This window comes from Pipistrellus kuhlii, unplaced genomic scaffold (assembly GCF_014108245.1).
Source record: "Pipistrellus kuhlii isolate mPipKuh1 unplaced genomic scaffold, mPipKuh1.p scaffold_m20_p_3, whole genome shotgun sequence".
In the NCBI taxonomy this organism is placed as follows: domain Eukaryota; kingdom Metazoa; phylum Chordata; class Mammalia; order Chiroptera; family Vespertilionidae; genus Pipistrellus; species Pipistrellus kuhlii.
The window spans coordinates 10,451,863-10,473,626 of record NW_023425529.1 but is presented as its reverse complement, the minus strand read 5'-3'; the positions used below and the strand labels follow the sequence as shown (position 1 = coordinate 10,473,626).

At 37.3% G+C, this 21,764-nt stretch overlaps 1 protein-coding gene across 4 annotated transcripts in view; it reads right to left on the bottom strand.

The window, feature by feature from the left end:
• Positions 1–2,904: 2,904 nt before the first annotated feature.
• Positions 2,905–21,764, bottom strand: part of SLC5A8 (solute carrier family 5 member 8) — a 40,916-nt gene continuing 22,056 nt past the window's right edge. Inside the window, exons 8-15 of one of the 4 annotated variants that reach the window (XM_036456055.2) lie at positions 20,200–20,288; positions 18,979–19,091; positions 15,765–15,832; positions 13,843–13,929; positions 11,156–11,361; positions 9,421–9,524; positions 6,832–6,911; positions 2,905–6,572 (exon numbers count right to left, since the gene is read on the bottom strand). In XM_036456055.2, the coding sequence (XP_036311948.1) occupies positions 6,447–6,572; positions 6,832–6,911; positions 9,421–9,524; positions 11,156–11,361; positions 13,843–13,929; positions 15,765–15,832; positions 18,979–19,091; positions 20,200–20,288 (873 nt within the window). In that variant the 3' untranslated portion in view covers positions 2,905–6,446. Of the gene's footprint in view, positions 6,573–6,831; positions 6,912–8,149; positions 8,272–9,420; positions 9,525–11,155; positions 11,362–13,842; positions 13,930–15,764; positions 15,833–18,978; positions 19,092–20,199; positions 20,289–21,764 lie in introns of those variants that run through there. The other 3 variants (XR_004991056.2, XM_036456057.2, XM_036456056.2) reach the window with 3 other exon arrangements.

Below are 21,764 nucleotides of genomic sequence, written 5' to 3'. Positions count from 1 at the left end.
GTTTCTGTCGTCTTCCTTCCACAGGTGTTGATCCTCAAGGCACTCCGTCATAAACATTAAGCATATTAACCCACCTTTCAGACTCTGCCTCCTAGAGAAGTGTTTCCCAACCTTCTCTCGTGATGAGAATCACCTGGTGGAGTTGTTAAAACACAGATTCCTGAATCCCAACTAAGAAGTGCTAAACTAGAATTTTTGGGAACATATAGGTAAAATTGTATACTTAACTAGTGCTCTAAGACAGATTTTATATACAGAGCACTAAGTTAGGTATGCAATTTTACCTATATGTTCCCAAAAATTCTAGTTTAGCACTTCTTAGTTGGGATTCAGGAATCTGTGTTTTAACAACTCCACCAGGTGATTCTCATCACGAGAGAAGGTTGGGAAACACTGTCCTAGAGAGAATCAAACCCGTGACTCTCGCTTAGAAACAAATAGCCCTCGCTGGTTTGGCTCAGTGGACAGAGCATTGGGCTGCAGACTGAATGGTCCTGGGTTCCATTAAAGGGCATATGCCCAGGTTGCAGACTCAATCCCCAGTAGGGGTGTGCAGGAGACTGCTGATCTACGATTTTCTCATCGTTGTTATTTTTATCTCTCTTTCCCTATCCCTTCCTCTGAAATAAAAATATATTGTAAAAAAAAAAAAAATAGAAGCAAACAAGCAAAGAGAGTATTTCTTCCTCCTGCCTTGATTTTTTTAAATTGTCTAAGATTATAATATTCATATTCTGTTCAGAAACCATAAAATCCTTGATTGTCAAGACTCAGCCTGTTCATCTAATTTCCGTATGGGATTCTTAACTTACCTTCTACTATACTAAGTTGTAGGAAATTATGAGGCTGAATTTCTATTTACCTGAACACCTCATTCAACCATTTCTGCTTCTGTACTTATTAAACATGGTCAAGTCTCTCCAACACCCCAAAGCCATATGCCTGCCCAGACTTATCACTCAGCTATGTATTTACTGGGGGGGTTTGGTTCTAAACTCTAACCAAAAAATGAACATGAGTTTTGTTTTATTTTCAAATCTTGAAAACTTGGGGTGATTTGCTATTGCCATCCCAGGGCTCAGTAGGAGGAACAGTGAGTCCCAGAAACCCTTCCTCAGACTCACCAATATATTAATTCTCACTGCTTCCCTCTTTAAAAAAAAAAAAAAAAATATATATATATATATATATATATATATATATATACACACACATATATATACACACACACACATATATATGTATGTATGTATGTATGTATGTATATATATATTATTGATTTTTTACAGAGAGGACGGGAGAGAGATAGAGAGCTAGAAACGTCAATGAGAGAGAAACATCAACCAGCTGCCTCTCGCACACCCCCTACAGGGGATGTGCTCGCAACCAACGTACATGCCCTTGACCGGAATCAAACCCAGGACCTTTCAGACCAGAAACCGACGCTCTACCACTGAGCCAAACCGGTTTTGGCTCACCGCTTCCCTCTTACCCTTCCAATCTCCAGAATCTATTTCTATTCTATGGGTTCTAGAACCTAGCTCTTACCTTCCAAGATATTTTATGCTCGTTAACCTAAGAGCTAGATTTTTGTCATTTAAAAGCCAAGAAGTCCCTCTGTTCTCTGGTATTTGCTGAGTTATAAACATCAATGACCTGATTGTTTGAATATGAAAAAGAACGAAGGAGGACACTGAATGCTACAGGGAGAAGGGGGTCGTTGCTTGCATTTTCTGGATTATGTCACCATCCTATTTTCTTCTGAAGCTCCTCCCATGCCTCTCCTCTCTGCTTGATCACTGCCTCTGTTAACGGCCCCCTTGAGTCAAGCCCTTGCCTCTTCTATGGTCTGGGAATAAGGTATTTCTTGACTCTTTCCTACCATTTTTTGAAATTTTGTCTTTGGCTGGCCATCCTGGCTTTCACCCATCATTATATAATGCCATGCATGGCCTCAGAAGGAAGGTAAATCTATGTATTCTTCTATTTCCTACTCTTGTCTTTCCACCTCACTCATCCATCTCCTTCTTTTCTCTGTCTATCTCAACAATGGGCCCTATTTTTTGTCTCTACTTCAAAATTACATTATACTTTACTTCTGTTTAAATCTCATGCCTTTTTTTGTAATCATCCAGGATGCATCACATAAATATAAAAGGACAGAAGATATGAACCAGATTAGAAGGCATGGAGACTAGGATAAAGAGTTGCAATAGTCATGTAATAGGAGTAAAAGAGTTATAGAATAGAAAAAATGGGAGAAGGGGGGAATATTCAAAGAGATAATGACTAAGAAATAGCCAGTATTAAATATGTTACTTTCTATTTTCAAATATAGTGTTAATTACTTAAAATATAATATATTCTTCAGTGACAAAATTTTGCATGTTTATTTGCATACACTTTTATAATCTACACTAGAGGCCCAGTGCACAACATTCATGCACTGGAGGGGGGGTGTCCCTCAGCCCTGCACGTGCTCTCTTCAGTCCAGGACCCCTTGGGGGATGTCCACCTAAGCCAGCAGGCAGACATACCCCTAGGGGTCCTAAGTGCTGCTGCGGAGGCTGGAGAGGCTCCTGCCACCACTGCTGTGCTCACTAACCATAGCTGAGCTTCTGGCTGAGCAGCGCTCCCACTGTGGGAGCACAATGACCACCAGAGGGCAACTCCTGCATTGATTACATCATAGATACCAGCTGTTCTGGTCATTCCACCATAAGAGTTGCTGGGCTTTTATAGATGATAGATAGATGATAAATGATAGATAGATAGATAGATAGATAGATAGATAGATATTATATATAAGAAGAGTCCTTTATGAGGTAAATGGAGTAGAAATAACCTTTGTAAATGCTGATAAAATTAATTATATTCAATTCCCCAAGAACTGACAATTTCAAAGACATTTATAGAGTATTTAATCAGCAAGATGAAAAATCAGAAATGCAACCGTATTTTACACTATAATGTTCAAGTCTCTCAAATTTTTTCACAAACAATGGGCAGCAAGTTAAATGTAAAAGTAAATTTTACCATGACAAAATTGTACAGTAGAATTTTCAGTAACTAAATGGTTATACATTCAGTTGAATTAGTATCAACAATCATTATTGAAAAAAAGTCAGAATTTCCTGTAAGAATCAACACAGAGAGTAAGTAAGTCCCCTTGTCTCTACTTCATCCTGGTTCCTTGTATCTACATCATGGACAGACTCAATTGTTAACAATAAACTATATCTTCTGGGATTTTTATAAATAAAACAATATTATAAAATCTTCATGTTCATATACTACATATTTCCTTCATCCTAATGTGTGTTAATTCTGGAAATCATGTTGGGAAGCAAAACTGTTAAGAGTTGTTTTCATAATTATTCACAATTCTACAGTCCTTAATATTTTCAAAATGCTGTGAAAACACATGGTCATTATTCTGTATTAAAATGTTCCACATGCTTAGTGATACTTACTCTTGACATGTAGATGAGAAAGGTCACTGAAAAGACTCATGGCAATTTCCCTAAAGGAATGCAACCAGGGTGTGTGACTTCAGGAAAATCAAGATTGTAACTTTAGTCTCGGGGCCGGATTTCTCAAACAACACTACTGTATCAGGGGCAGGATGATTTTTGTTGTGGAGGAGTGAGATTGCCAAATGACAGTAGCACCTCCTCACCAGCTATGCCAACCAGAAATGTATCCAAATATTTCCAAATGTCCCCTGAGGTGCAAAATTGCCCCATTGAGAACCACTAGAGAGAAAAATGATTGCATATTCAACTAAATGCATAATCTGTACTTTTTCACCTACTATATATAAAATTTTCATTTCTTTATGGAGTATGACTGGTCTAAAGCCTCCTTTATGTTTACATTCTCTGTTAGATTAATCCTGCTGACCACCAAATATATTTTAATGCCTCTATGCCACAATTTTTTTATCTCCACATAATTACATTACAAATTATTAACAGCTTTTTTTTTAACTAGCAAATGAGCTTTGTCTCAAAATTTTATTTCCAATCAGATTAGATTCAAAGTAACACTATCTGAGTTAATAGAATGCTATTGACCTTCCATACTCACAGTATTCCTGTGAGGTAGGTGTTTAGTGTTATGTTCCATCATTAGAAGAGATTAAGAATAAAGTCAATCACACAATTTGTCTGTGGCAAAACAAAAATAGATAACTTGTGTGGGCTTTCCCCTCACATTAGGATTGCTGTGATGACTGATGAATCTCAGAGGGAATGTGAGGGTGTGTGTAGGAGGTGGTGGGGGAGAGTGGAGAGAGATTAACCAGGGAATTTATATGCATATATACATAGCTCATGGACACACAGACAATAATGTGGTGAAGGCCTGGAGGAGGTAGGGGAGGCAGGGTGCAGGGGGTCAATGGTGGGAAGGGGGAAAGAAATCTAGGAGGAAATCTATAATACTTTCAATAATAAAAATAAAATTTAAAAATAATTAAGAATTAGATTAATTTATATTATACTATAGTAACTTTTACCTCTCTGATTTTGTACAAAGATTTAGATAAGATAAATACTTTTTAATAATAATAACATAACTTTGATTTAAGAATTATATCTGACACTCATGTATTTATGAAAGTAAAAGAGCAACAGTTCCTAATATCACAAAGATATACTCCAGTGAAAGAAAGTGGACGAGAATGGAACTATCATATCTCTCACTAAGACTACATTGCCAAACCCATGGCAGCCAGATAAGAAAAAAAACTTAACCTGATTTTGATTTCTGAAATTGAAGAATTCTACACACATGTGAATTTAGGATTATTAAATAAATAACAACAGTTCAAATCACATTCATATAAAACAAATATTATTATGTCTTTCTACTTATTAAAACTTACAGGTTTACAAAATTCAATGTATGCTTACAAATATATTGATTAAAAATATATATACACATATGAAATATTTTAAATGTTATTTAAATCTCTTTTAGATAAAAGCTACTTCCTATTTTTTTATTAATGCTTTCAATTGGCAACTGTAAATGTACAGAGTAATTTTACCTTAATATCAGAAAATAAGCAAAAACTTATTTAATTATATCATATTTTCATGTACTTAAATATCTCTGAGATAATTTTCAAATATTGCAAAGCTAAAAGTAAACACAATTCTGAACCATATCTACTGCGGTTACTGCAGGAAATAAAAATTATTGATAAAAACTTTATCAAACTCTTAGCTAGAAAGGTAAAATAAACAAAATAAACTTTGAGACTGCTACTTGAAATGTGAAAACAGAATAAAGCATACATTTAATAATTTCTGAACATTAGAGAACAATAGTAGTGTTTGCCTATATAATACAGTTCTTTAAAGGGGTGAATATACTAGAATTCAAGATCTTTAAGCCTATGTATCATTAAATATAATTAATTACAAAGTAGTTGATATTCAAAAATTCAACTTAATACATTCAATGTAATCATTTAACTCCATGGAACTTAACCATTTTTAATGGTGTAAATGTCCTTGGATCACCAAATCCATGAATATCTATGTTGAAGGTACTTCAGTCAGTAGCAGGTTCATGTGTGCATATAATTTATAGGCTAGGGCTTAGTGAACCAGGACGTGGGTCAGCATGATTCACATGGGGTGTCTCAAGACAATAGAGTAAACAGGAAACTAGGAAGGCAATCAAAAGTAAAGTGCACAATAAAATCAAAGTTGATGGGTGAGAAACCAGCAGAGCAGCTAAGAACCGGTGTCTAAGACAATACAAGCAGCTAGTGGCCAGGAACTCTAGCTTCAGAAGCATAAAGGCATAAGAATAGAAGCACAGCACCAAGAAGACCAGATCATTGAACCCATGTTCTGTCCCAAATAGCATGCTTCTTGATTTCTACCTTCCTGAGCCAGAATTGGTTCCAAGGCTAATATGTGCCCTGAGCTGATAGGAGTCAATGAGAAGCAAAGATATACACAATACAGACCTATTGCTTTGCTGTTCCCTAAGAACAGAGTATGTAGGAGGAGGGAGAAAAGCTCTTTTCAATATTAGTTATGATTTTGGAAACCCCCCCAAACATACATACTAGAACCAAAAGGATGGGAAATACTTTTAATAATGCCTGAATTTAAGAATATGCTTTTGATCATATGTGTATATATGTGTGTATTAGCTTTTTGGCACATAGGGAGTCATAACTTTCAAAACTATAGCTTCTTGGAAATAAAGAACTTTGAGAGGGAAATGCTGATGCTGAAACTCTGAACTCCACAGCAGCATCAATAAATAAGTGTGAGGAAAGTCAGGACTTTGCTTTAACATTTTATCCCCCAAAGGTTTCCCCAAAAACACTCATGATGGAATATATATGTGATGGAATTGTCTTTAAAAAAATATATATAAAATTGGGCCGCCATGTATGATCATCGAGTATCACAGCTGCTTCACAAGTGAGTCCCACTGGTTCTGCTACCTGGGTCTGTGAAGTTCATTTCAATGTGGTTGAAAGCAGGATTATCGGTTCCACCCTCTTCTACTGGATGAGATTTATAGCTTAAAACCTGCTCCTTCTAAAATAAAATGTTAACATGGTGATTAGAAGAAAGAAACTGTTCATTCATTCAATTCTAAATAATTGTCTCTACAGCTTTTCTTTTTCTAAATCAGGTTTGTAGTCTACTGAGGGAGACACGTAACAAAAACAGATCATGAAATAGGGCAAATATCTTCCTTGTCATCAGAGTTCAGAAGGTTGTAAAGACCAAGTAGGAGTCTCTCCAGGTGATAAAAACAGTCTTATTAATTGGAGGAAAAATAAATACAACTTACCTTCTTAAAATTGTCAAAATTGAATAACATGTCCTCTTTAGTTAATAGAAATTTTCTGTCTAAGTTTTGTTTTCTTCCTCCTGAAAAAAAAAAATACATTTTTTGCATTGTTAAAAGGATACCTATAATTACCCAGTCCATCACACAAGCATTTAACTTGTGCACATTTGACTCTACACACTCATAAAACAAAAGGAGAAAGGAAATCATTTAAACAGTGCTAGAGACTAGCCTTGCCTCAGTCTCGATTTCTGTAAGGCTCTCACTATGATCAGTAGGAGTTTAAGATAAGTGCAAGCCAACTGCCTCATCAGGTACTCAGCTAAAGAGCTCATCTTTTGGCCGAGTACTGGCAGAAAAATTGGTTTAAAAGCATCCTTTATGACCTACCAATAAAATATCAAATCACCTGCCTCTGCTCCAGATGGTGAAGTTGCCTTTCCCCAATTTGGTGGCTCTGAATGTAGATGTGTGTGAAGAAATGCAGGAAATTGTGAATTGCTGAATAAATTATTTAAATAAAAACCAATATGATGATTGGTATTTGATCCAATTTCTCTTCCCTAAGATTTTACTTTGGTTTGTTACCTCATCTGTGGATCAAAGAGAATGCTCTTAAAACCATGTATCTCAAAGAATGGTTTTCAAATTACCTCTTCTCAAGTCATCTGGGTGAAGTACTTAGAATGCAGATTCCTGGACTTCAACCCAGACTGACCAATTAGAACTTTGGGGAGGGAGGGTGTCCTGAATTCTGACTTTTACTAAATTTCTAAAGTGATCATTATGCCCATGAATGTTTGAGAAGCACAGTGTAGAATTATTAACCCTACTTTTCTGATGAAGAAACATACCCATGACATACAGTACATGGTTAGGTGAAACTAAAACACCAAGTCAAGTCTGGTCAAGTCTGTTTAGCCTGGATTCTTACAAATTCCTAGTAACCTACAATAGATTTTAAAATATTTCCCAAGGAGTACCAGAATTTTGTTTCTAGATTATTTTCCATGGTGATCACTGCTGCTGTGAAGTGGGAATAAGATATTTATGAAATTCATGAAGTTGAAGTGTTTTATCACTGGATGCCTGTTCATGTGGAGAGAGCATTACTTTTTCAAACAAAGACATCACACATGCTTGGACAGAGTGTAGAAGTTCTAACTAGTCATTACACATTTGATACAGAAGACAGTGCCTTCCCCTAGTTTGACTGCTGTGGATGTACATGTGTGAGGGAGCACAGGACATGAGAGAGCCTGGCACTTCCCACCAACTCCACACTACTACCCTGGTCTGAACCACTGTGACCGCTCACCTGGATTACTGCCATAGCCTCCTACCTGTTCTCCTTCCCTTACAGACTATTCTCAAGGCTGGATCAGAGTGCTCCTTTCAGAATTATTGGAAAAATTGAAAAATATATCCCATGTAGTAGACCTAATAAGCACAGAGATAGGAAATAGGAGAGAAAAGATAAGAAAATTAGAACTGTCCAAGACTCAATCATTTGACAAATAGAATTTCTAGAAAGAGGAAAGAGAAAATAGCAGGAAATTACAAATGAAATAATGTAAGAAAAATGCCCTAGAACTGAAAGATATGGATCTTCAGATTGAAAGGACCCTACTGAAGGCATAGGATTGTCATTGTGAAGTGGGTCTCATGCAAAGGGTCAGCAGGTGGTATGGCACTGGCATTCTCAACAGACACATAGCAAGCTAGACAAAAATTAAGACATCCTCTCAGAAACAAGAGTTCTTTTCAACCTAGGATTCTCCACTCAAACAATCAAGCATAAGGGAGAATTAAAGACACTTTTTTCAGGCATGTATCATTTCCAAAATCTTCTCTCTTTTCCATGTTCTCCATTTAATTAAGGGGGTCAACAACAATTAGGAGTTCTGGAATGCAGATAGCAGGGAATCTAACACAGGATGGAGATCAAGGAAATTCATGGCATGAGGACAAATGAAGATCAAGGGAATTCATGGCATGAGAACAAATGAAGTTCTAGGACATCAGTTCTACATCAATCCAAGAGAGCAGTGTACTATGTGTATTATCAATCTGATATTTTAAAATTACTCTTTAAGATTGATGAACATCCAAAAAAAAGCCTTCACATACCATTAGATATAAAGATTACAATCATTATTCCTCACATGTGTATACTCCTTTAAACTTTACAAAGGTCAGTATGGGATAATCACACAGGGTTGTTGTAACAATATATGTAAAATCCATAGCATTGTGGTAGCCATATATAATTTCTTTCAAGCATTTTATTTTTGTCGCTGAGTTAGGCAGGTCAGTTATTATTATTATTATTTGCATTTCACACAAAAGATAGCTAAGGCTCAGAGTAGCTATATAGATTTCTCCAAGTTCATGCAGCAGGCAAATAGCAGAACAAAGATTCAAACAGAGATGAGTCTTCTGCTTTCAAATTCCCCATGTAAAATGGAACAAATACTCAAACTAGCTATCAATAGAATTATGGTGAAGCAATATAAATAATAAAACATATATAGTAAAAACTGATGGAGAGATAAATAAGTACAATAGTACTAGGGTTTAGATAGTTACCTGTTGGTAAACTGACAAGTATTCCCACGAATAATGTTACCAGAGTTCCAAGCGTGCTGAAGTATAGATATGATAAAGAATACCAGTTATCCATCAGTGGAGTCCTAAGAGAGAGCAAAGTAAAACTGTCAGATTTCATGTAAAGCTGCTGGCAACTAAGAGTTGTCTCTAAACATGCCCCGGGCTCTGAAACTACATGTAGTCTCTGCTTTATGGAGTTCCAGCCCTGAGTTCCCACTGACAAGCATTCTCATATCTGAGATCCCTCTAGGTCTAGGACCATGGTCAGCAAACTGTGGCTCACAAGCCACATGCAGCTCTTTGGCCCCTTGAGGGTGGCTCTTCCACAAAATACGATGGCCTGGGCAAGTCTATTTTGAAGAAGTGGAGTTAGAAGAAGTTTAAGTTTAAAAAATTTGGCTCTCAAAAGAAATTTCTATCATTGTACTGTTTATATTTGGCTCTGATGACTAATGAATTTGCCGACCACTGCTCTAGGACATGAATCACTAATCATGGTCACATAACTTCTCTCAAGGGTGATCCATTTTCAGAGAGGGATACCATTCCCCAAGGGAATGATTCTGTAATGCTTTCATTCCAGATAACCTGGAACCTGGTTAATACTTTGAGGGAGGTGGCCTCATTTTTCCAGTCCTTGGACCTGGCTTTGGTTTTATGCTTTCAGGCCAGACATTTACACAATTGACCCTCAAAGAACACAGAGGTTGGGGCTCCAACCATCTGCTCAGTCAAAAATCTGTGTATAAGTTTTGAATCTCTCCAAACTTAACGAGAATAGCCTACAGTTGACCAGAAGCCTTACCAATAGCATAAACAGTCAATGAGCACATATTTTGCATGTTAATACTGTTTTTGTATAATAAAGTAAGTTAGAGAAAAAGAGAATATTATTAAGAAAATCATAAGGGAGAGAAAATATATTTACAGTACTGTAGCATTCACCGAAAAAAAGTTCTGTGTATTAGTGAACCTGCACAGTTCAAACTTGCGTTGTTCAAGGGTCAACTACAATATATACTCACTAAAGAAAGCCTTGCCCTCACATCCACTATATAATAAAACACTCATCTACCAACAGGTCTACATCATTGCATTAAATCAGACAGCATCAGTATCCAAAAGCTCAAAAGTGTACTGCGTGATGAAAACCCCAGCACAAAGAGCTCAGATGCAGTTCACTGCTAGTAATCTAAAGACTTGGGATCTGGACAAATAGCAATTTTCAACACATGTAGATAATTATAGCTTTTAATCAGCAAAGGCTATAGTTCAGTCTGTATAAGTAATATTTTTTTCATAATTGAGCTTTTCATTTTAAACATTTTTCAGTTGACCATTTTTCATCCAAATAGAACTGGTATTTCATAGAATTTACCTATAATGGAATTTTTATTGTTGTTACTATTCAAGTCTTCTCTGGATCTGTAGGTCAGGCAGAAGTTTCTACAGAAACCAGAAAATGTGTTTGTTTGTTTTTTTTGTTTTTTTGTTTTTTTGGTGTGTGTGTGTGTGTGTGTGTGTGTGTGTGTGTGTGTGTGTGTGTTTTGGCTTATTTCTGAACAAAATATTATAGCCAGAAAGCCCCATGAGCTCTACTCCTTTCAGAATTATGCAAAAATCACTGTTGCAGGCATGACAAAAAGCAAGTAAGGTTCTCTATCTGTCACATGTATTTTTTAAAATTATCACATTATAAAGCTTAATTCAATACCTTTCAACATTGGGTGCTTGAAAAGCACTAGTAGAAAATGGCATTGCTGTGGTTGTCATCCAATTCGAACCATTGTATGTGTTGTTACAGCCATAGGTTTCAAGGCTTAGTGGCATGGTTCTCTCGGGAAGTGGAGGATAGAGTTGAGCTCCAATTCCGACCCAGAAAGAAGCAGCAAATCCAGCCAACAGACCAACAAGTGCTCCCTGCAAAACAAGAGTGTTTTTAAAAGAAAAACAATTCTGTTTGCTTTGAGATGGAAATTAACATTAGAAGGTTAAGCTCAACATGGTCTAAGGCAAATTTACCAGCTTCCTCATAAAACTGTTTCCCCCAAAGGTCCCTACCTCTTGTCAAGGGCCACATAGGCCCATGATCCCTCAGCCCTGAGGATGCTGTAACTCCATTCCCTTTCTTCATATCACTATCTAGCCCATTATCAAGTCATGCCCCCCCCCACCCACTTTTTTTTTTCATATGTCTCATACTTGCATTTCTACCACTCTGTTTCTATGGCCAGCACCCTGCTCTGACCTTCTTGTCTCTTCACATCCAAATTACTACAACAGGGCCGTAGCTGACTCTAGGCCAACTCTAGTTTTATTTAATCTGTGAACAAATGGCATGCCATATCAGCCACAGACTGTGAAGGAAAAAAGCATACACAGAGTTTACTCCTACACTAACACCATGCATGACTGCAACTGTGCTACCAGGTAGTTAGGGGGGAAATGATTGCACTGGTGCATACAACCACGCTAAATCTTTCTAGAGATAATTAGAGATGTCCTCTCCAAAGGCATTTGGTTTCCCAATCCATGGGAGACTTGGGTCCTCCACCCCTGCCTTTTATCAGTAACCCAGGTGTTCTGCCAGCCCTTGAGGGATTTAAGCCCTACTCCAAATGATGGGGACAAAAATAAACCTAGACTAGGAAGCCCCTTCCTCTGTGGTGGAATTTCCCCCCTTTCTTTAAGAATAATAATCAGAGAGGGCAGCCTTACCTCAAAACCCTTCCCTCCTCCATGCACTAATTTCATGCACTGGGCCTCTAGTAAAATTATAAAACCTATGTAGGTAGAGATATTCAGTGTTCTTTCCTCCCAGGATAGGTCTAAACCCATAATATTTACTGAACAAATGAATAAGTAAATGAGTGAATAGGAGGGTGGGAAAGAGAAAAAGAAAGAGGAAGACAAGCAAAGGGGGGAAGAGAAGCATAGGGAGGAAGAGAAGCAAAGGAAGGAAGAAGAGAAAGAGGGAGGGAATAAGGAAGTCCATTCTAAGGTGAGGTAGATATTCTGCTGATGAAAAATGTGAATATAGTAAAGAAGTGGAACTTTCCCCTTTTTATAAAAAACTAGAGGCTCAGCGCACGAAATTCACACATGGATATGGTCCCTAATCCTGGCTTGCAATCAGGTCCATCTTTCCCAGCTGCCCACAGCGATTCCCGTCTCCAGCCACCACCCACCCCTGGTTCCCTGTTTGCCATCAGGTGATCGGTGCTCGATGGCCAGGCAAGGGACCGAGAGGTGGTCAGTGCACCTCATAGTGACCGGTCCAGTGGTCGTTCTGGTCATTCTGCCGTTAGGGTCAATTTGCATATCACCCTTTTATTATATAGGATATTATTATCTTATTTTTCTTTTAAAAACTCACTCTATGTTGGACCTACAGCTTTTTTGGAGGCAACTCATTGTGGAAATGTCAAGAACCAAAAGATTAATTTTTAAAAATTTCAGACACTCAACAAACCACTCTGCATTTCATAATGCAAAGAGTCTAATCAAAGCTTTAACATTCTGATGTAGACACAAACCATTCTCTTTCATTAAAATTAATTTCTAATTAGCTTTTTATATAATACTTCGTTGAGAATAATTAATAATAATGACAGTGAAGTCCTTATTAGTATCAGCCTTACTAATTCCTAATACATTATTAGGTACATTGAATTCTAAATGTAAAGTGCTAGTTCTATGGTTATTCTTCATTTGTCTGAAACAACCATATACAGGGTCAGTTTTTTCCTGAACTTCATCTTCTGGCAAGACTGGACCAGTGGACTTTCACCTAACTTTCAGATACATGATTTCAACTTCATTTATTCCCAACAAAATTTAGTTCTTCAAAGCACTAATCTATCAATTTGAAGAGCAGGCCTACCCCCTCTTTTTGGTTACTAATCCCAATTATGATCACCCCTTTGGGGCTAGAACCATGTTATTGGAGCTACAGCTTTACATATCAGGAGGAGAAACTTTCTGGCCAAGGTGGTGAAGATGTCATTGCTCCTCTTTGATGTACTTTGGATATTCACAGGTATCCTCCACTCTATCATCCTTAAACCTCTCATATCTGAGTCTGCCAATCTTCTTCTTTAATTGCTAATGGTTAATTTTCAAAAAGGGCTAAAAGATAAATGCACAAGAAATGTTTCCCCTTGAATATAGTATGAATACTTGAAATTGTACTATATTGTCCTGGCAGCTTCCACTGAGCTTCACAAATGCAGGGTCCCAGTGGATAGAACTTCATTGTACAACCCAGCAAAGTCCATATGGGTGATCTAAGTCATTGAGACAAGTTACTAATATGGATAGCATCTTTACAACTGAGAAATAGTTGTAAAGCTGCTAATGTATTTGGGAAAGAAAGTTTTATACATATTCACTTATACTTACAATTGAGTTGGCAAAGGGAACCAAAATGCCCAAACTAAACAAGCCCAGGAGTGGTCCACCGATCATGCCAATTATGCTGAGTGCTGCCTGCAAAAATAATAAGGCCAGCAATTAGAATTTTCAAATCCAGAGTTAAAATGATTCAAAATAATTTCATCAGGATGAGGATTTAAGGTATTCACATTCCTCCACAAAAGCATAGCACCCTTGTCATTGGCAAAGAGATCACTAGAACTTGGAAGCTTCTGCTTCTTAGTCTCAAGTACCCATATGCTCCTCAAGGTAACCTGATAAGGGAACTAAAAGGTAATGGAGGTGGAGACCCAGAAGACAATGGGTATTCCCATATGAATATATAAGTCAACAGTGACATCATTCCTCCCAGCCTTGTTCTCCTAGACCAGTGGTAGGCAAACTGCGGCTCACAAGCCACATGCAGCTATTTGGCCCACTGAGTGTGGCTCTCCCACAAAATACCACGGCTGGGCGAGTCTATTTTGAAGTGGCATTAGAAGAACTTAAGTTTAAAAAATTTGGCTCTCAAATTTTAATCGTTGTACTGATGATATTTGGCTCTGTTGACTAATGAGTTTGCTGACCACTGTCTAGACCTTAATAATCAATTACATCACACCTTTGTACTTTGATAGCCTCAAAATTTTCCGCAAAATAAGGTTGCACATAAGTACTGCTAACTGACCAAAGATGGCAAAAAAAGCCAATGCTATCTTTGGTTCCCTAGAATGAAAAATGTGATTTAAAAGAAGATTGATCAAATCATCTAGAAAGAGATTTAAATCTGATTGACTAATTTCAACCTTTGCTTTGGTGATAGTGAAAATATTTTACCATGTGAAGAATGGAGAAATGCAAATAGCTGAAACTTCCCAATAATCAAATAACTAGTTTTTGAGAGTGACAGAATCATAAAAGAAGCATCAGGGACACACTAATTTGTCCACAGAGAAAAAGCCCACATTATAAACTAGGCAGAACTGTGGATACTCATGACAAAGAACGTGTTTGAGGAGGATGTGGACTCATGCTACAATGCTAAGGAGTCAGTTCACGGCTTCTCTCGAGGCTAATCTCAAAAGGTCACATATTATGTGATTCATGTCTATAACATTCTTGACATGACAAAATTACTGAAAAAGGAAAACAAAGCAGTGATTGCCAGGGGTTACAGAGGAAGTAGGGGCAAGAGGAAGTGGATGTGGCTATAGAAGTACAATATAAGGGATCCTTGTGGTGATGAAAATGTGCCATCTCTTGATTGTACCAATGTCAATATCCTGATTGTGATGTTACCTTTGAAGGAAGGAAGTAAAAACATATATATGAGATCTCTGGACTACTTCTTATAATTACACTAGAGGCCTGATGCATGGAATCCCTCTGGCTGCCAGCATTGGCTTCTGTCTGGCACCTGGTACCTGGGCTTCCCTCTCAGCCCCAGCTTGGTGCAGAAGGTCTAATCTGGTCTAATTAGCATATTATGCTTTTATCATTATAAATGTAAATTTAAAATGATCGCATAGTTTACAATGATCCCATAATTTACAAAATTAGAAAGTTTAGCCCAGCCAGAATGGCTCAGTGGTTGAGTGTCGACCTACGACCCAGAAGGTCATGGTTTGATTCCCACTTGGCACACATCAGCATTCAGGAGGCAGCTGATCCATGATTCTCTCTCATCATTGATGTTTTTATCTCTCTCCTTCTCCCTCCCTCTCTGAAATCAACAAAAATGTACTTTAAAAAAATAGAAAATTTAAGAAATTTTTAAGAATTTGGTCACCTCTGTTCCATGATATGTCTATGTGTTAAATATATAAAAAGATAACTCTGGAAGGATGGTCACATTGGCATCAAAAACACAAAGTGATTATGAGTCAAAGATTTGAGGAGTCAGCTCTTACCTGCAACAAAGCTCCCATTAGTGATGCCAAAGCAGCCATTCCAATACACAGGGCTCCAAACAGCACACCTGGATGGATGATGCAATAGCCAGTGTAAAGTACAGACCCAGAGGATTAGAATTCTCAACAGAATAAACCATCACACCTTTGATTCAAAGTGGAAAATCTGACTGTGGTGAAGAATGGCCGCATGCTTCAGAGCCAGCTAAAAAAGGAAAGGGGTGTTTTCCTACAGAATCAGCAGTGTGTAAGGAAGAAAGAAAATCCTGACATTGTGTTCAAGGATTAATTACAACATTAGGTTAAATAAGTAAAGAATCCCTAGAATTAATGATAGAGATTTTAAAGCTAAGAACTATTGTGTTAATAATCTAATCCTCCACAACTTTATTTTATTAATTTTTTTTTTGTAAAGGAAGCTTCAGATCTCTGTTTTCAGTTTGCCAAAAATAGTACAAATTCAACTCTGCTCTGTACAACATGGTGGAGGAAGGGAAGTAATAAACATTGGAAATTAGAGTCTCTGACTTTAAGTGTTCATTTTTTCTAAGAGGGGGCAATCCATGAAGAGAGGTGGTTAAGATCTTAAGCCCTCTCATAATCTCCACCCACAGGCCCAAGCCTTTCCTGTTAAGGTAGCAAAGAAAGACAGCTTCAAGACAAGTTATCATAGTCCCCCTTCTGCTAAATTTTCTCCCCAAACTTGTTTGTAGAAATTCACAAGTCCCTACTAGTGGTCAGATTACAGGATTTTTTTTTTAATATATTTTATTGATTTTTTTTTGTACAGAGTGGAAGGGAGAGAGAGAGAGTTTGAAACATCAATGAGAGAGAGTCATTGATCAGCTGCCTCTTGCACACCCCCTACTGGGGATATGCCCACAACCAAGGTACATGCCCTTGATCGGAATCGAACCCGGGACCCTTCAGTCCCCAAGCCGACGCTCTATCCATTGAGCCAAACCGGTCCCGGCAGATTACAGGATTTTTTTTTTTTTACTTTCAGCATTTTCCAGATTATCACCAAGTAGTACAAGTTTTACTACTTAAATTATAGGAAAATTTATCCCATCCCCAGTTTTCTTTTTAAAGACTTCCATTCCGCAAAAATAGCCTGATCTTAGTCAATATAATTTCCCACTCATAAAATTCAAAATATAGAAAAATAAATGAGAAATTTGAGCATCATACAATTAGTGCATTCCTTATATTATGTTATTTCTGTCTTACACTAAACTTCACACCCTTGTTAAGTATATTGGGCAAATAATCTGGAAAAAGCTTACATTAATTTATTGCAAAGAGCTCCTATTGCAATGATTTTTATGCTTCTGAATCCTAATGTAAATAGTATTAGCTTGGTTTTTCTCCATTTGGTAGCTCATGAACAGTTATCATTGTGTATTTTGGTATTCAAAGTTAATTAAACCATAGTCCAATCATCTGCCATGTTCTTCTCTATGAAGTCCTTACTATAAAACCTTGAGATAATCTTCTATATATATAAAAGGTTACTATGCAAAATGTCCCCTCGGAAGTTCCTTTACTCTGATATGTGCTGACCACCAGAGGGCAGCGTGGAGAGAAGAAAGGTCCTGGTTGTTAGCCAGAAGGCCTCAATTGGCACTGATCACTGGCCAACCTTAGGGACCCTACCCATGCATGAATTTCATGCACTGGGCCTCTAGTTTAATATAAATCTCATTATTAATCATCAGCAGTATTCTTCTTTGAGCACCAGCTAGTGCTTCTTATTTTATAGGCATTATCTCTAAACCTCAAAGTGAATATTTTTCCCTATTCCCCATATAAAAAAAAAAACAATAGTGTGGTGAAGGCCTGGTGATGGAGGGGTGGTTGGGGCTAGATGGAAGGGATTACAGGGGGGGAAATGGGGACATTTGTAATACTGTCAACAATAAAAATCATATATTTAAAAAAAAGAAATAAAGGCTCAAATGGGTTATTGAGTTTGCTCAAGCCTAATAGTGAGTAAATTAATTAAGTAACACGGGGTTTATCTGGCTTCCAAAGCTTCTATTTGTTCTACTTAATCACCCAGCTTCAACAATCCTGCAATGAGCCAGTTTAAGTATGCTTTAGGAAGCACTGTATCCTTCTGAAATTACACTCCAGGATGAAATACTATTTAAATTTAGGGGACAATGAAGAATATAAATTAAGTACTTGCTCCAGGCTCTAGTCAAGGCAATATGTATAAAAGTATGGGTCAAAACAGGCTATTTATAAGTTCTTTGATAGTCTATAGTTATTGTGCTAAGGTTAAAGATTCTTTTTTTTTTAATTGTTATTCATTCTTTTCTCTTAATATATTTTTATTGATTTCAAAGAGGAAAGAAGAGGGAAAGAGAGATATGAACATCAATGATGAGAATCATTGATCTGCTGACTCCTGCACGCCCTCTACTGGGGATCAAGACCACAACCCCCGCATGTGCCCTTGCCTGGAATCAAACCCTGGACCCTTTAATCTACAGGGTGATACTCTTTCTACTAAGCCAAACCATCTAGGGCTGTTAGCCATTCATTCTCAAACATGTATACCCAAGATGTCGCAATGAAGAATGAAGTACACTAGGGAGATTTCTTTGAGTCAGATATTACATGTGAGTCATCTGGGAACCTTTCCATTCAAGCTGATATTTAACCCCAATTCAGGTTCTATAATCTAAGAATAGAACATGACATTCCTTGCATGATTTTATAGACCCTCTCTAGGACAATTTATGTGTGCAGATGGAACAGACAATCAACTCAGGTCAAAAGTCACAATGCTCTCTTTATCTTCAGTTCATACAATTATTCAGCTCCTTAGATAATATAGAAAAGGTGTGGCTCTTGGTTCCAAACTAGGATATTTCTTAAAATTTTTGTCTAAAGTTGAAAAGAAAAAAGGTTGAATGGTTTTTTCCCCTGTGGCTAAGATTTTAACAGATTTGGGTTTGAAAGAATATAGGAAAGAAAAGGCAAATAGAACCCATGGAAATGGTTCTTTGGGTTCCTGACAATGAACTGTTTGATGTGTCTCCCAAACCTTGATGGCAAATATGTCATAGGCATACGTATGTGCATATATTTACACTCAGAGGTTCTTACTCTGAATCTTCCATGGGGAAGAGTAGCTCTAAAAATTGCCTCCCAGAGCTAAAAAAAAAATAAATAAATAAAATGGAACTATGAAAACGAAACTTACTCATTCCTTGAGAAATCCAAGAGAGAGATCTCTCTGAAAGCGAGCTGAAGTTAGGTTTGACTAAATCTTCCACAGTTACTGCTGCTAAGGCATTAATACTGGAGGACACTGTGCTGTAAGGGAAAATAAGACTTTTGATTTAGAATATTTAAACTTGAATAATATTTTAAGTTAGAAAGAGAAAGAGAAAAACACATAACTTCTGAAATAGAACTAGATTTCTACTATATGATTTTTAATGATCACAGCATCCTCTTTTGAAAGCTGTTATCCAGAAATGATTTAGGCAACACTCGTAGGCTTAGAAAAAAAAAAGAATAATTTAATATTGCTTCCATGTTGCAATTAATCCTTGGTGTCTATGAAAAGAATCTATATAGATTATGCAGTATTATTATATAACTAGTAGTCCTATGCATGAATCCATGCACCAGTAGCTTGCCAGTAGCTCGCTGACGCCTTCCAGTAGCTCTCTGCCCGCTGCCCCAACCTCCTGTAGCTCCCTCCTCCCTCTTACCCATCCACATAGCTTGCAGCCCTAACCCACTTGTAACTCACTGCTCCACCCACCTGCTGATCCGTGATTCCAGTCGTTACTCCATTAGTCATTATGCTCCGCAGCATAACGACCAATTGCATATTATATCTTTATTATATAGGATGACTTTAAAACATACTTTTCTCTGTGCACAGAAGGACTATCTTCATAAGTCCTCACTAACATATGTCATAAGTATAAATAATATTAATTTCCTGGTTCCTCACTAACATATGCTATACTCTGTTATTAATAAGAATTCCCTGGAGCAAACACAGAAAGAAAGTGAGATGAGTGAGTTCAAGTACAAATATATTATTCAACATGTCAATAGGACTTTTTCATTCTAATTTTCTATTTGGCCACATTTTAGCCACATATATATATTTTAAACCAAGGCTATGGGCACCCGTTTTTGATAATTAGTGAAAGCCACCATCTCTCATCACCATTATTGTTACTCCATAGGGCACATGATAGTGTATTAGACAGTAGGGACCAAGCTAAAGTGGAAGCTGATAACAGACTGCTAGCCCATAGAGATAAGTCGGACCGACAGAGGATACTGAAGCAGACTGTCTCCTTTGGACCATTTGTGTCCATGTCTAGAATTTGGTTTTATCCAATAAAAAAAGAAATATCTCAACAAGGAAACCACGTATTACTAGAGTCACAGTACATACCTTAATGTTCCACTGTAAGCGCAGGCCACAAAAAGTCCAGGAAGTCCTGGGTAATCTTGCAGAATGTCCAGGACCAAATAAGGCATGAGCTGAAAAATTCCAAAATTTACTGCTGAGAACTATAGGCGACCAAATAAAATTCATCAACGCCTCATTTATTCTGTGTTTTTAGAGACCTAAAGGTAGCTATTCCACAAAATTGAAATTTCCAAATATCTCAAATTAAATTTTTTTAAACTGCTAGGACTTAAAGAAGAGCATAGCAGTTAAGGCTATAGGCTCAGAGGTGGATCTTTTTACTTAATTTCTCTGAGCCTCAGTTTCCTCATCTGTAAAATAAGGGTAATAATACAAACCTCATAGAGTTGCTGTAAGAGTTAAAGTAGATAACCTATGCAAAGCTGTTAATGCAGTATATGGAATATAGTAGATGCTTACTAAAAGATAGCTATTCTCATTCTTTGAGATAATAAATTGACTTAAAGGAACTAGTTTACACACCTCTGTGCTTAAGTAAGCAGCAGTTACTTAATGTGACCTTATTTGATGACTCAAGGCTATCCTTGTGAACTTCAATCACTGCCCAGGACTGAAAGTGTAATTACAGCAGCATGAGACACAGTGACAAGTGGAGAGTTATGTCAGTAAATACCTGCCTTCTCTTTTAAAAGTTCCTGACACCTCCCTGGCTGGTGTGGCTCAGTTGGTTGGAACCTTGTCCTATACCCCAAAAGATTGCAAATTTGAGGCAAGTCCAGGGCACATACAGAAAGACAACCAATTAATCTCTCTCTCTCTCAAATCTATAATCATGTCATTGAGTAAGGATTAACAAAAACAACAAAAAGTTCCTGATACCAACTTGCTTTTTTGATAAATTACTTTAAAAATGAATATTAAATAATAAGGATAGCAAGGTGTATGACTTTAGCACTGTGCTGCATGGCAATCTATCGACAAAATTTATTTATTTTTGTTAATCCTCACCCAAAGATATATTTTCCCCCAATGAGTTTTAGAGAGAGTAGATGAGAGGGGGGAGAGACAGAGAGGCACATCAACTGATTGCTTCCCACATGAGCCCTGACCAGGGCTGAGCCTGCAACCAAGGTACCGCCTTTCACCAGAATCAAACCTGGGACCCTTCAGTCCGCAGGCTGCTGCTTTATCCACTGAACCCAACAGGGTAGGGCAGCAAAAATAATGATTAAATCAAAAGGGGCCTAAGTTGTTAATTTTCCAGAAAACCATGTCCTCTCGTTTGCATTGAAACATTATTGCTCATTTCTCCCATAGTACAGAGTGGATGAAGCCCCTACCTTATCAGACTCTTTGATTTCATTCAACAAAGGTCCATGGATGGGATATTGAACATATTCCTTGTTTCAAGGATATGAACTGAATCCTCTTAGCAATGCTTCTTCCCCCATGTTCTCCAACACTTACTCTTTATTCATAGAAAATGAGAATAGCACTTCTCTATGAGATTAAGACCCCATTTTTCTAAGATATCTTACAAGTTTAATTCCAAGCAATATTCTCTACATAAGCAAAAGTAAATCATC